Genomic DNA, 16,270 nt, shown 5'->3' with positions numbered 1-16,270 from the left:
ATATTACATAAATGGCCGAAATTTAGAACAATTTAAAACCCTAAAATTCATAAAAAACCCCAATTAAAATTTAATAAAACTTTTAAGCCAGTCCCGCTTGAATAAATAAATGCGTTTTCAGCTCACGGCGAAAGGTCCGAAGATCAGGCAATTGGCGTAAACCGGGGGAAGTTCGTTCCAAAGAGTAGGAGCTCCAACAGAGAAGGCCCTACCCCTGGGGGCCGCCAACCGACATTGTTTGGCAGACGGCACCCTGAGAAGACCCTCTCTGTGTGAGCGTACGGGTCGGTGGGAGGCATAAGGTAACAGCAGGCGGTCCCGTAAGTACCCGGGCCCTAAGCCATGGAGCGCTTTAAAGATGGTAACCAAAATCTTAAAGCGCACTCAAAAGACCACAGGAAGCCAGTGCAGACTGCGCAGGAGTGGTGTTACATGGGAGCAATGAGTGGCTCCCACTATTACCCACGCAGCTGCATTCTGAACTAGCTGAAGCCTCCGGGTGCACTTCAAGGGCAGCCCCATGTAGAGAGCATTGCAATAATCCAAACGAGAAGTGACAAGAGCGTGAGTGACCGTGCATAAGGCATCCCGGTCAAGGAAGGGGCGCAACTGGCAAACCAAGCGAATTTGGTAAAAGGCCCTCCTGGAGACGGCCGCCAGATGATCTTCAAACGACAGCCGTCCATCCAGGAGGACACCCAAGTTGCGCACCCTTTCCATTGGGCCAATAACTCGCCCCCAACAGTCAGCTGCGGTTGCAGCTGGCTGTACCGGGGTGCCGGCATCCACAGCCACTCCGTCTTGGAGGGATTGAGCTTGAGTCTGTTTCTCCCCATCCAGACCCGTACGGCTTCCAGGCACCGGGACAGCACTTCGACAGCTTTGAAGACACTTTGAAGACTTTGTAAGTCTTCAAACTAGTCGTAAGTCACTTTTTGTAACTTTGAGTGGTCACTAAAGGAATGGTTATAAGTCGAGGACTATCTCCAAACATTGATAGATATAAACCACATACACCAAAGCTGCGTTCTAAACCTTTTTCCAGACAGAGCTCTTCTTTTTGTTCCTTCCTATCATTCTACTTTCATTTTCATTTCTTTCCTTTTTTCTCTCCTGTCCATTTCCCCCAGGATCCACTACGGGCACTACTGCCCAAAGTGGTCTTTTCCACAGTCAGAACTTCCTAACTGGGATTTCCTCTTTCTAGCTTGACTTCCATGAAGCACTTCGAAAATTTTCATCGGGAAAAGCAGCCCGTAACGTAGAAGCGGAGAATTTTTTAATTTGTAGAGAAGGACATTTAATTTGCAGTACAAAGGCTGCATTCAAGTCATTTGGCATTTCTTAATTAAGCACATGAAAGAGAAAAATCTGTGTGCTGTTTATCTCGGCATCTTATTTCTTAGCCTCTTTGTCCTACCATATTCAGCCTCCTTCAACAACCCTGTCCTTTCTACCCGCCGTCTTTCCCAGGGTAAAAGTTTAAACTTTTAATACTTCGGTAAGCTTCTGAATAGCACAGAGGCCTTCAGTGGAAAAAGACATATCCTGACCGGATAACAGAACTGGAACCAAGCCATTTTGGGTTGGGCTTCTTTGTCAGAGATGCTTGCCGCTTATTCGGTTACGTGTTGGTCACAAATCATGTGTTGGTCGCAAATGGCGATTAAGTGACTCCCCGAGACACCGCGACCGTAGTAACTACAGGCCAGTTTCCAAACACCCACTTTTTGGCCGTGGGACAACTGCAACACTCATAGAACCGGTCATAAGTCACTTTTTTCGCTGCTGTTGTAATTTTGGTCACTAAATGAAGGATTGTAAATCAAGAACTACCTGTATTTATAGGTCTTTTCCAGGGGTGAAATGCTCCCAGATCAGACCAGATCATGCAATCCGGTAACGATCATGGCCGGTGGTTCGGCGATACGGTAGCATTGGCGGAGCAAAGCTCCGCCTACCCATCCGGGTGTCATCACTTCCTGGCTTTAACCAGGAAGTCATGTGTTTTTTTCCTTCTGTGCATGCACGCAGCGCATGCACTTCTGAACCGGTAAGGAAGGTAAGTAGATTTCACCCCTGGTCTTATCACATTCTTTGCTCTTATAAGATACGGTCAGTTATTGTTTCTATGATCACGTGTACCCATCCCATCAAGCCCAAATTAAAGTCTAGAATGATATGAGATCTGCAATAGGTAAGGGGTTGGACTAGAAGACCTCCAAGGTCCCTTCCACTCCTATTATTATTCTGTGATGCTGCAATTCTTTAACATCTGTTAGAATAGTATAACAGAGTTGAAAGGGACCTTGGAGGTAACAGTAACAGAGTTGGAAGGGAACTTGGAGGTCATCTAGTCCAACCCCCTGCTCACACAGGAAACCTGTACTAGGGATTCAAACTGCCAACCTTTCTGATCGACAAGCGCAATATCTTAGCCACTGAGCCACCTATTCAGGCTAGGTCTTCTAGTTTGGGTGTCAGCAACCTGTGGCTCCAGAGCCGCATGCGGCTTTTTGGGTCCTCTGCTGTGGCTCCCTGTTGGAGTGACCCCTCACCCTCCCATCCCAGTCACTCCTCGCCCGGCTTGAGAAAGTAAGGGTGATGGCGGGGGGATGGAGAAGCAGCCGTGGCAAAGACAGAGAGATACACACAGAGAGAGAGAGAGAGAGAGAGAGAGAGAGATTCGGGGTGGGGGGAAGGGAGAGAGAGATGTCAAAAGGGTTTTGTGGTTCCCGGTGTTTTTTAACAACCAGCTCTTTGCCCTAATGACCGGCTGGGTAGGCGTGGCTAGGGGGGGTCATGTGACTGGTAAGTGACATCGAGTTGGTCACGCCCACCTATGTTTTGTGGTTCCCAGTGTTTTCTTTTCTGTGAGAAACGGATCCAAATGGCTCTTCGAGTGTTTAAGGTTGCAGACCCCTGTTCTAGTCCAACCCCCTGCTTAGGCAGGAAACCCTACACCACTTCAGACAAATGGTTATCCAACCTCTTCTTAAAAACTTCCAGTGTTGGAGCATCCACAACTTCTGGTGGCAAGTTATTCCCACTGATGAATTGTTCATATTCATTGTTCATATTCATTCATTTGTCTCCCGGCCATTTCAAAGCAAAGAAGCTTTTGCTGAGGTGTAAATATAATCTCAGGACTGGGGAGAATCTGAGGGGACGCTTGTTTATTTATTTATTTATTTATTTATTTATTTGATTTTTATACCGCCCTTCTCCCGAAGGACTCAGGGCGGTGTACAGGCAGCAGTAAAAAATAACAATACAATGTACAATTTAAAATAGAAATTAAGAAACTTATTATAATTAGCCTAGCATTTTAAAAATTTATAAAACTAAACCCCATTTAAAATAAATAACAAATTTAAAATCAATTAAATTTAAAATTTATAAAAATTAAAAAATTTAAGCCAGCCCCGCGCGAATGAAAAGGTGTGTCTTCAGTTCGCGGCGGAAGGTCCAAGGTCAGGTATTTGGCGAAACCCGGGGAAGCTCGTTCCAGAGTGTGGAGCCCCACAGAGAAGGACCTTCCTGGGGCCGCCAGCCGACATTGCTTGGCGGACGGCACCCTGAGAAGTCCCTCTCTGTGAGAACGTACTGGTCGGTGGGAGGCATACGGTAACAGCAGGCGGTCCCGTAAATACCCGGGCCCTAACCCATGGAGCGCTCTAAAGGTCGTAACCAAAACCTTAAAGTGCACTTGGGAGGCCACAGGTAACCAGTGCAGCCTGTGCAGGAGCGGTGTTACGTGGAGCTACGCGAGGCTCCTCTATCACCCGCGGCTGCATTCTGACTAACTGAAGCCTCGAGTGCACTTCAAGGGAGCCCCATGTAGAGAGCATTACAATAATCCAAGCGGAGGTAACGAGCGCATGAGTGACTGTGCACAAGGCATCCCGATCAAGGAAGGCGAACTGCCAACCAGGCGAACCTGGTGGAAGGCCCTCCTGGCGACGGCCGTCAAATGATCTTCAAACGACAGCCGTTCATCCAGGAGGACACCTAATTTGCGCACCCTATCCTTTGGGGCCAATAACTCGCCTCCAACAGTCAGCTGCAGCTGCAGCTGACTGAATCGGGATGCCGGCATCCACAGCCACTCCGTCTTGGAGGGATTGAGCTTGAGCCTGTTTCTCCCCATCCAGACCCGTACAGCTTCCAGACACCGGGACAACACTTCAACAACTTCATTGGGGTGGCCCGGGGTGGAAAAGTACAGCTGAGTGTCATCAGCGTACAGCTGGTATCTCACCCCGAAGCCACTGATGATCTCACCCAACGGCTTCATGTAGATGTTGAACAGAAGGGGCGAGAGGATCGACCCCTGCGGCACCCCACAAGTGAGGCATCTCGCGATCGACCTCTGCCCCCCTGTCAACACCGTCTGCGACCGGTCGGAGAGATAGGAGGAGAACCACCGATACACGGTGCCCCCCACTCCCAATCCCTCCAACCGGCGCAGCAAGATACCATGGTCGATGGTATCAAAAGCCGCTGAGAGGTCTAATAGGACCAGGGCAGAGGAATAACCCCTATCCCTGGCCCTCCAGAGATCATCCACCAATGCGACCAAAGCTGTCTCCGTGCTGTATCCGGGTCGGAAGCCGGACTGGAACGGGTCTAGATAGACGGATTCATCCAGGTACTGGGGTAGCTGTCGCGCCACGGCACTCTCTACAACCTTCGCAACGAAGCGAAGGTTGGAGACTGGACGGTAATTACCCAAAATAGCTGGGTCCAAAGAGGGCTTCTTGAGGAGGGGTCTCACCACCGCCTCTTTCAAGGCGGCAGGGAAAACCCCTTCCAACAAAGAAGCATTGATAATCCTCTGGAGCCAGCCTCGTGTCACCTCCTGAGTGGCCAGTACCAGCCAGGAAGGACACGGGTCCAGCAAACATGTAGTGGCGTGAAGCCTCCCCAACAACCTGTCCACGTCCTCGGGAGCCACAGGGTCAAATTCATCCCAAACAGACTCAACAAGACGTGCCTCCTCTCCCCCGCTTGGATCATCCCAATTTCGGTCCAGACCATCCCGGAGCTGAGCGATTTTGTCGTATAGATAACCACTAAACTCCTCGGCACGTCCCTGCAAAGGGTCATCCCGCACCTCCTGATGGAGGAGGGAGCGGGTCACCCGAAACAGGGCGGCCGGGCGGTTATCTGCCGACGCAATGAGGGTGGAGGCGTAAGAACGCCTAGCCACCCTCATTGCCACTAGGTAGGTCCTAGAATAGGACCTAACTAGTGTCCGATCAGCCTCGGAACGACTGGACCTCCAGGTACTCTCTAGGCGTCTTCTCCGGCGTTTCATCTCCCTCAGCCCCTCAGAGAACCAAGGGGCCGGACGAGATCTACGCCGGGTCAGAGGCCGCAAAGGCGCGACACGGTCCATTTGTTAAGAGACCCATCAACTTATTTGTTTCTTTTCCAGGGTTTCTGTCAACGTCCGTATTCTCTCCTCCTTGGCTGTCATGCTGGCTGTTTTTCTGGTGATTACAGTGCTGGTCAAAGTGGACACTTCAGCTTGGACCTTGTGGTTCTTTATCATCACCGTTGTTTGCGTGGCCATCATCAGCAGTGCTGCCACCATCTTCATCAGTAGCGTCTTTGGCTTATCGGGATCCTTTCCCATGAGGAATTCCCAGGCACTGATTTCAGGTTTGCTGGGTTTTTTTTGTTTTTCCTTTTAAAAAAAACACTTAAACAGATTGGTTATTGTCGGTGGGATTCTTTCAGTATTGTGTGTTGTGAGGATAGTTGGGTTAAACACGGTCCCATGACTTTGCACTGAGGGCTTTGTCCGTGTGCGACAATTATTTCGATCTCGATGACATTTTTAACCTAGATCAGGGGTCTCCAACCTTGGCAACTTTAAGCCTGGCGGACTTCAACTCCCAGAATTCCCCAGCCAGCTTCAGCTAGATGACTTTTTTACAATACCCTGAAGAGGTTGCAAATAAAATTTATGTTAAGAGGCCATCCTTTTCTTTATTCTTATTCTGTCATTCTGTGGCATTTTTCTTGGGGTGGTTTAACTTTTTTTCGGGTATGGATGGTCCTTGATTTATGACTGTAACGGAGCCTGCCATTATGATGGTTGTTAAGGGAAGCACCCATGTAATCACCTTATTTTCGGCACTGAATCCTTGCTCTCCCCAATTTAATGTGGTTGTTAAGTGGAGCATGCGGTGCCTCAGGGTTTTGGTGGGGGCCTCTGGGAGGCATTGTGTACTCCTCAGCCCCGGACTTCCCCAAACCTCCTTCACCCCCTGAGGCATCCTGTGCTCTTCTTTCCCCCTCTTGGAGTCCCAAATAGGCCTTGGGCAGTGTTGAAATTCAGCTGGTTGTATCCGGATCATTTGATCCGGTAGCGCTGGCAGCAGGAGACTCTGCCCACCCGCCCAGACGACATCACGTCCCATTTTTGTCCGTCTGCATAAGCGCAGAAGGCTCTGCGCATGCATGGAGGAGGCGTACGCACTCACATTTGCGAACCGGTAGCAAAGGTAAGTGAATTCCACCCCTGGCCTTGGCTTGCTAACCAGATCCCCACAGGTACCCTGTAGGCCGTGTGGTACTATCCCAGAAGCAGGTGCAATTTCGGAGCGGCCACAATGGGTTGCTCCAAAAATGGCGCCCACTTCTTGGATTGCTCTACAAGACCTAGGGATGCAGAGTGACCTGGTCTCCTTCCCCAGCATGATCTCTAAAGCTTCCAGAAGCAGATCTACAGTAAAAGATAAGCGATTGGAGATGGGGAAGAAAGCATGGGACCTGGCAGGGTGGGTCCCTGCAGTGGGTCATAAGGGCGAATCCACCAAAATTTTGTTCACATGACTGTAGGGGCTCTGCAGGAACCATAACTTCAAAACCGAGTCCTACGTATTTTGTGGGGAAGCGATTGTAACTTTGAACAGTCGCTAAAGGCCAGTCCTAATCCAAGGACTACCTGTACTGAAAGAAAACATTTGCATTCAGCTCCATTGTTTATATTTTGAGATGGGGGTGTAAAAAAACCCGAAGCTTTTCATTGTCTTATTTGATATTCACATTAACGCTCATCTCCATAACTGATGAGTTCCAAGTTTGCAGGTATGAATGATGAGTCCCCTTGAGGTTTATCAAGGATGGATAGCACTGGGAATGCAATCTGAGAGTTTTAAAAAATGCGGGGGAAGAAGGGGAGAGGCAAAAATCAATACTGAGATTTATTTATTTATTTTATTTTATTTTTACTTTTGTTCCTGTAGTTAAGGGTTGACCCCTGGTGGAGATCTTCACCACAGCCCTTTTTGGAAGCCTTCCAAACATTTAACCATACATTATCATAAATTTATTTTATTATGACTATAAAATGGAAAGTCACACGGTGTGCTAATAAACCTTTGCACTGTGTACTTAAACATCTTTCTGACAAAAATGGAAGGTCAAAGGACCCAAGACCAGCCTAAGAAGCGATGATATGTCTGTTTGTATATATTCGATCCAAAGAGCTAAAGTTAACATTTTGGTTTTTTATATTTTGAACTCTTGGTTATCTATCATTTTCCTTTACAAATTTGTCACCCAAATATGGCTGGTAATCTCAAGATTTTGAAAATAATATTGCCTTTTTATTTCCCCAGAAATGGGGGGGGGGGTTTTGAGTCTCCTCAAGAGGTAATTTTTTGAAATTTTCACAAGATTCAAAAGTAGTTTGCTTTTTATAGGTGGGGAGCTCCCTTACTCCAGGAGTGAAATCCAGCAGGTTCTGACAGGTTCTGGAGAACCGGTAGTGGATATTTTGAATATTTCAGAGAACCAGTAGCGGAAATTTTGAGTAGTTCAGAGAACTGGCAAAGGCTACCTCTGGCTGGCCCCAGAGTGGGGTGGGAATGGAGATTTTGCATATCCTTCCCATGCCACGCCCACCAAGCCACACCACGCCCACCAAGCCATGGCCACAGAACCGATAGTTAAAAAATTTGGATTTCACCACTGCCATAGTCTGGTAATAGATAAATACATTCTTCTTGTCTTTTGATATATTTAATCTCTCTACACACGTTTGCTCGGGTTAAAAGCAACATTAGTTGATGTGTGTGTGCTTTTTTCATTACTCAAATTGTACAACTGTCTTTATTTGTGCACATGTGTGTGTTTGCCACCTTGCTGACAAGCAATTAAGAAGTCTGCCTGAACTTAAAAATGACCTTACCTTTATGGAGTGGCAAGGGAATACATGCATTGGAACAAAAGAAAGTACACAAATTCAATACAGGCATAATAAACTAAAATGTCTAACCAGGATCAAAACTGGGATTATTGTCTCTAGCTCCTCGATTTCGTCTCTTGCTCCTCGATTTCGTCTTCTCCGATTTGGCTGCCAAGCGGATTCTCATTCAATATGTCTCACTTTGACTAACCCGCCACTGGCTTGGCCTTATTTCATTGCAGGGGTGAAATCTAAAAATTTTCCCTACTGGTTCTGTGGGCGTGGCTTAATTGGTGAGTGTGGCTTGGTGGTCAGGTGACTGAATGGGCATGGTCAATAATAATAAATAATAAAAATAAAGTATACAAAACTTGAGAGGCACCGGTCTACCTTCTTTAAAAATAGAGACCCCAGTCTACCAATTGCCTTTTACTGAGAGGCCCCAGTCTACCAAGTGCCTTTTTTTGGCAGGCACCGGTCTACCTTCTTTAAAAATAGAGACACCAGTCTACTAGCTGCCTACAGCGCTGATCAGCTGTAATGCGGCCCTTTGAAGTGCTGCGGCCGTCATTTAAGGCCGTTTAAAGCTATATCACCACCGAGCGCTTCAGGGACAGAGAAGAGGAACAGCGAGGTGTGGGCAGTGGGGGGGGGGGGGGAGGGGTTTTTGCTACCGGTTCTCCGAACTACCTGCCCCCATCGCTACCGGATCACGTGATCCAGTCCAAACCAGGAGCATTTCACCCCTATTTCATTGACATTTGTGCTTCTTCTCTCCCCCTCTTCCCCCCGTATCCTTATCCCATAGGTCAAGCCATGGGAGGAACGGTGAGTGCCCTGGCATCGGTGGTAGATCTGGCAGCATCATCGGAAGTCACAAACAGTGCTCTGGCCTACTTCCTGATAGTGGACATCTTCATCGTCCTGTGCATTGTGATGTATCTGATTCTTCCCAAGCTGGAGTACGCCAGGTAACAACCATTGTCCAGTTAGATCAATAATCAGCCTAGATCAGGGATGTCAAACACTACGTCATTGAAAGCCGCATCAGGGTTGTGTTTGGCCTCAGGGGGCCGGGATAGGCGTGACCAGGGTGGCCATAGCCAGCTTGATGTCACTCAGATTGGGGGCACCTGTGGTGGCCTGAGCACTCTTCCAGAGAAAACGGACTCCCGAGTTCCGTTTTCAGCTGCGATGGCCTCCTGCAACCCTCTGCCAGCAAAAACGGAGCTGGGGAGGGCTTTGGGTGCCCCTCCCGAGTTCCATTTTTGATGCAGAGGCACCGGAGGCTGGCCCTCTGCTATTTCCAGGGCGGCCATGCGGGCCAGATCTAAGCACCCCGCGGGCCAGATCCAGACCCTGGGCCTTGAGTTTGACATCCCTGGCCTAGATGTTTTAGGATTGGCTTCTAAAATACTTAGCTCTGGATGTCACGAGACTCATTTTTCATGAAAGCCCTTCCTATTATAGCTAAGGAAAGTGTTAGGCAATGTCTCTGCTGCTTCTGTTTCTCTTTTCTCTCCCCAGGCTGATCAAAGCAATCTTGGAATGAAAATATATGATACATTACAAGTTGCATTCTTTCCCTTTTCTTCCCTGGCCCCAAAAAATCCCTCAGATATGCAATCTGGTATGGATACAGTGCAGTGGTGAAATCCAAATTTTTTTACTACTGGTTCTGTGGGCGTGGCTTGGTGGGCGTGGCAGGGGAAGGATACTGCAAAATCTCCATTCCCACCCACTCCAGAGAAGGATACCGCAAAATCTCCATTCCCACCCACTCCAGAGAAGGATACCGCAAAATCTCCATTCCCACCCACTCCAGAGAAGGATACCGCAAAATCTCCATTCCCACCCCATTCCAGGGGAAGGACACTGCAAAATCTCCATTCCCATCCCACTCTAGGGCCATCCAAAGGTGGTATTTGCCAGTTCTCCAAACTACTCAAAATTTCCACTACTGGTTCTCCAGAACCTATCAGAACCTGCTGGATTTCACCCCGATACAGTGTCAATATAAAACGAACACTAGTTTCAGTTCCCTTGTGTTCCTGATGGTAGGGGTGTCCACCAGTCTTAAAACTCTGAACCCCAGTCTGTCCGGGTCTTTTAACAGAACTGGGATTTGGCTTTTATAGATCGGCTGTTATCTTTTGTCAGAGTTTGTTGCAAAATCAAATCCAGAAAGCACATCTAGGTAAACTGATTCAGCAGGATTCATTAACTTCTTTATATACATAATAATAGATGAAGTAAATTTACAATACCAACAGCAGATTTCTTCCAACCGGGTAGCAGTTACAAGCAAAACACAAGCAGAGTACAGCAGACTGGTTTCAGTTCAGTTCTCAGAGCTTAATACTTAAGCCACACCCAGACTTAGAATAGAATAGAATAGAATTTTTTATTGGCCAAGTGTGATTGGACACACAAGGAATTTGTCTTGGTGCATATGCTCTCAGTATACATAAAAGAAAAGATACATTCAATTGATGGTCAATATATTAATATAAATCATAAGGATTGCCAGCAACAAAGTTACAGTCATACAGTCATAAGTGAAGAGAGATTGGTGATGGGAACGATGAGAAGATTAATAGTAGTGCAGATTTAGTAAATAGTTTGACAGCGTTGAGGGAATTATTTGTTTAGCAGAGTGATGGCCTTCGGGAAAAAACTGTTCTTGTGTCTAGTTGTTCTGGTGTGCAGTGCTCTATAGCGTCGTTTTGAGGGTAGGAGTTGAAACAGTTTATGGTTTGGAGACCCCTGCTATAGAGCACTGCACACCAGAACAACTAGATACAAGAACAGTTTTTTACCCGAACGCCATCACTCTGCTAAACAAATAATTCCCTCAACGCTGTCAAACTATTTACTAAATCTGTACTACTATTAATCTTCTCATCGTTCCCATCATCCATCTCCTCCCACTTATGACTGCATGACTGTAACCTTGTTGCTGATATCCTTAAGATTTATATTGATTGTTTCCCTATGACTATCATTAAGTGCTGTACTTTATGATTCTTGACGAACGTATCTTTTCTTTTATGTACAGTGAGAGCATATGCACCAAAGACAAATTCCTTGTGTGTCCAATCACACTTGGCCAATAAAGAATTCTATTCTATTCTATAAGACCTCCATGGTCTCTTCCAACTCTGTTATTCTATTAAAGAATCAAAAGCAACCGAATGACTGAACAAACAGCAACATGGACTAATGAGCTCCTTTCCATCTCCTAATTTTCCTACCTTGATTTCAATTTTGTGTCTGTTTGTTTTTCTCTCTCAACATTTTTCCCCTTCCCCCTTTTTCAGGTATTATATGGCAATGCTGTCACCAAGTGCTTTGCCCAGCCGTTACTTGGAGGAAGACGATATGGCAGCAGGTAATCCCAGTCAAGTTTTGCCAAACAGAAACTACACAGATAAAATCCCTCCTCTGTGGCTCATCTTGAAGAAGATCAGCATGTTAGGTTTCTGTGTCTTCTATGTCTACTTCATCTCCATCACCATTTTCCCTGCAATCTCATCCAGCATCGAGTCTGTGAACAAATTCTCAGGGAGCCCGTGGACAAATAAATACTTCATACCTCTCACTAGTTTCCTTCTGTACAATTTTGCTGACTGGTGCGGACGGCAGGTCACCGCCTGGATCCAAGTTCCTGGACCACGAAGCAAGTGGCTACTAGTTATGATCCTGCTGAGAACTTTGTTCATCCCCGTCTTCATGTTATGCAACTTTCAGCCTCGGGCGCACATTGCAAATGTCGTCTTTGCCCATGATGTGTATCCGATGGTGTTTATTGTGTCCCTGGCATTCAGCAATGGCTACCTGAGCACATTAGCGATTATATATGGTCCGAAAGTCACTCCGAGGGAACTGTCGGAGGCAGCAGGAGTGTTGATGATGCTCTTCATGCAGTTGGGATTAGCACTAGGATCCGGTTTCTCGGTTCTTGTTGTCCACCTCATCTAGATGGGAGATTTCAAGCCACTCATCAAACAAGGATATTGTGGGGAAAAAAAGGCACAGCAAACGTGGGCCTATCACTGGAGTATTCCATTTCTTAGGAAGTGGTGTAGGCGTTCTGGGCTTTGGTTGTGCAGAAAAAGCCTGGAAACGCACCACAAAATGCAGAAGTCAAATTCAAAAGTACCGTATTTTTCAGAGCATGAGACGCTCCGGATTATAAGATGCACCTATCTTTTTTGGTGAGGAAAAGAAGAAAAAAAAATCTGCCTCTGCCTCCCAGCAATTTTGCCTCATTGCAGCAAACAGCAAATAGCCTGCTTTACTTTCGTTTTCATTTTCAGCATAGCTTGATTAGCACAAGAAAAAAAATATCTGCTCCCAGCAATTTACCTCCTTGCAGCAAGCAGCAGAGGCCCGTGCAGCACTAGGCAATGGCAATCCCTGCAGCCTGAAACAGCTGAGAGTTGGGAGGCCAATCAACTTGTGCTAATCAGGCTGTGCTGAAGCTGAAATGGGCTGTTTCTTCTTGCTGCTTGCTGCTTGCTGGGAGGCAGAGGCCAAAGGGTGGGGGCCAGTGGGTGGGCGGGGCTGCATTCGGTGTATAAAACGCACCCAAATTTTCACCACCTTTCAGGGAGGGAAAAGGTGCATCTTATACTCCGAAAAATACGGTATTATCAAAGATCTCACTTTTTTTTTTTCCTTTGGCAAATGAGGTTTTATTTCATTTATCAATACAACTCATGTATCTTCACAGGTTTAATAACATGGAAACTCTTTGTGTTTTTCCACGGATATGAAGGACTTACATTCTAGATTCCAATGTTCTTAACTAAAATCCGCTCTTTAAATTATTCAAAATATTTAAAAGTTCATTTGGAGAATTCTGCAGAGGGATCAATAACTCACTGTACCTTTCAGTGTACGTTTTACATGACCTTTCTTACGAGAAATATGCCTGTAATCCAGCCTCTGTTAAACATTTTAAATATATAACAAATGCAGATCAGATAAGAAGGATTCTCAAAAGCTTTTCATATGAAGAATAGCTGAGAAACAATTTTGGTTGAGGAATAGGTACCCTTAGCCAAAAAATATGTGGTTCATATTTTTCAAGGGTAAATTATAAGCGTGAGCACAGAGATTAAAATGGGACCAACCAGTATTTTTTATTCATTCTCCCCTTACAGCTATGCAGCCTGGATGAAATTGGTAGGAGTTGCAGTATATGCAATACACACACACACACATATATCAGTAGTAGGTTTCAATTTCGTTCGCTATTGGTTCGCTTGTGGGCGCGCGCTCCATGCTTCTGCACATGCACAGAGACGTCCAGGCGGGTGGGCGGAGCCTCCCGCCGCTTTGAACTTTTTTGGAGAAAACATGGGTCCCTGCAGCCCAATGCTTGGCCTGCAGCCATTGGACCAGAACACCAGCATGTTGTCAAAGTGTTAGCAACTCCTTTAATGTCAGTAGTTGTTAAGATTCATTTCTATTTTGCAGTCTGGCTGTTGTGCATCTCTGCTATTCAGAAAAGGGGACCAGATGTTTATAAATGATGTAACTTAAATCAAATGAAGGCATTGAGTAGTAGATTTGCTACTTTGCTGTTAGTTTTTGCTTATTTAGGGCTAAAAATAACTGTTATTTTTACATTGACGTGTAATCCTTTACAGAATTTAAGTAGGGCAACCAGTTCTGGACTGCGAACATCTGAATAACTGGATAACAGCAAAGCATTAGTGTTTTCTATGTCTCTTTGCTGCCATCTCATGGTCATTCAGGGGTTTGCAGACCAGTTGGGAGTAACGCTAACTTAAGTTTAAGCAAATATTTCATTTTTACATTCTTGAGAAAGCATTAAACAATAAAAGCACTTTCTTTGGGTTTCACTACATACACTTTTTCACCTGTTGTAATTTCTGATGAATATTACATTTGTGTATAGAGGAAAAGTCACTTTATATAATGGCCAGTGTCGAGATTCCAGGTCATGGTTGTCCCAAAGGTGATTTTTTGTTTTTGTTTTTTGGACTTTCTTTGTTTTTGCTTGAAGATGTTTCACTTCTTGTCCAAGGAGCTTCTTCAGTTCTGGCTGAACTGAAGAAGAATGAGAAACAAAATGACTTCAAGCAAAAAAAAAAAATAAAGTCCGGTTGAGTTTTAAAAAACACCATTGGTACTTCAATGGCCAGTGTAATAAATCTAGAAACATCTATTAGCCTGGAAATAGAGAGAGAAAGGATTGTGCTGATCAGATTTGATGATATATGCAGGCTGTATCCTTGTATGAAATCTGCTTGTGTGAAGTAAGTGGAAGGTTGAGGAAAACGTGAAGCATCATTTTTAATATAGGTCAGTAGTTGTGAACTATTATTTCTCTCCCATTTTCTTCCTGAAACTTGTCTGCAGAGACTCTCAACCATGCAAATTTTACACAAATGCATCCAACTTCTAAAAGAACAATATAGTTTCAGTGGCACCCTGCCACAACCTCACCTAGACTTTGCACCACCAGATATTTCCAGATTATGTGAAGTTTGCAAATCCATTACTTGCAGCTTGCATAATTCCCTCTAAGGTCAGTAGCCTGGTACATCTGGAGGACAATGCATTGTGGAAAGCTGATGTAAATGATGCTTTGTGTAAGATTCTATTGTCCAGCTTGTTTGTACTCATCTCTTTTCAATTTTGGAGCTTGCATTGAAAATGTATTTCTAGCCCATTGGTCAAGATTGAATCTTTGGGGGGGGAAATGGTTCATTCCAAAACACAGTACAATATAATGTTAGTCTAGAGACTGGTGTGTTTGTTATAATATAAGAAGTATTGAAAAGATTTTAAACTGGTAGTCTTGTTGTTTTTTCCCCCTTGTTATTTATTTATTTATTTTATTAGATATATGAAAGAATGTAGAAATAGAAAATAATAAGCCGACATGATTGAGAACAGAATCTGGATTGAGTTCCATAACTGAACATCCATTATTAAGCCCAGGTTCACTAGTAATGCATACCGAGTCTAGCTGAATAAGTAATTTAAAAATAAATACGCCCAGATGTGAATAGAATATTTACTAGGCATATGATGGAGAAGAAAACAGCTGTATGGTTTGTGATAGGCTTTTGCATAAACTCTGGAAATCGTAAGTGAATATAATTAGAAAATCTTTTGCTCTCTGCTGCCTGGATTTATGATATCAGCAGAGTAGTTTTAAGTAGTCTCAACTCTCATTAGCTTTTCCATTTGGAAAACCGCAAAGACCAAGAACGTAAGAATAGCCTTGATGGATAATACTAAAGATTGTCTTTGTCTAGCATTTTATTTTTCACAGGGGCAAACTAAACACCTCTTGGGTGCATCCATGTAGGAGGTGAAGGGTGAAGGGTGATCCCCTCTTTCTTTTGCTTCCTGGCAGCTAATGCTGGGGATCACGCCCCCCCCCCACAACCAAAGGTAACATGCAGAGGTGGGCTTCACATACCGTAACAACTGGTTCACCCAGCACCGGAAATGTGAGCATACGTGCATACTTGCTTTGCTCGTGCGCGCACCATCCACACATGCGTGTGGCGCCACAAAATGCGGCAATTCGCTCACCCAAGCTGTCCACACATACATGCGGCATCAAACAACATGGCAATTTGCTTGCGCACGTCATCCACACATGCATGCAGTGTCAAAAAAACAGCGATATAGGACGGAGTTGTGCCCCGGCATTTGGGCAGGGATAGACCCACCTGCAGGTCGCAACTACCGGTTTTCCCAAACCGGTCCGAACCGGCTGAATCCCACCATTGGTAACACAAGATTGATATCCTTTAATAAATCTGTCCTCCATGAATTTATCCAGTTCCTTTCAAACCACCATAATCTCTTGTGGCAATGAGGTCCAGAAGTTAATCGTGTAGTGTGAAGAAATTATTTCATTTGTTCTAAATCTGCTATTACTGAGCTCTCCGCTGTAACTCCAAGATCGTTTTATTACAGACTTCACGAGTCTATTTGTGAAGTTAGGGAGGTTCTCGAAAGAGGCATTGCTTTAAATTTTAATCATATTTAATGGAATTTGAATATTAGTAGCTC

At 45.2% G+C, this 16,270-nt stretch overlaps 1 protein-coding gene across 2 annotated transcripts in view; it reads left to right on the top strand.

The window, feature by feature from the left end:
* The window catches only part of SLC29A3 (solute carrier family 29 member 3), a 65,312-nt gene extending 50,170 nt beyond the window's left edge, over positions 1 to 15,142 (top strand). The window contains exons 3-5 of one of the 2 annotated variants that reach the window (XM_058188734.1): positions 5,441 to 5,667; positions 9,012 to 9,174; positions 11,524 to 15,142. In XM_058188734.1, the coding sequence (XP_058044717.1) occupies positions 5,441 to 5,667; positions 9,012 to 9,174; positions 11,524 to 12,184 (1,051 nt within the window). In that variant the 3' untranslated portion in view covers positions 12,185 to 15,142. The remainder of the gene's footprint in view (positions 1 to 5,440; positions 5,668 to 9,011; positions 9,175 to 11,523) is intronic. The other variant, XM_058188733.1, reaches the window with a different exon arrangement.
* Positions 15,143 to 16,270: the final 1,128 nt, after the last annotated feature.

This window comes from Ahaetulla prasina, chromosome 6 (assembly GCF_028640845.1).
Source record: "Ahaetulla prasina isolate Xishuangbanna chromosome 6, ASM2864084v1, whole genome shotgun sequence".
NCBI lineage: Eukaryota > Metazoa > Chordata > Lepidosauria > Squamata > Colubridae > Ahaetulla > Ahaetulla prasina.
Note: the sequence above shows the minus strand (reverse complement) of the source record. Positions and strands in the feature narration are given on the sequence as shown.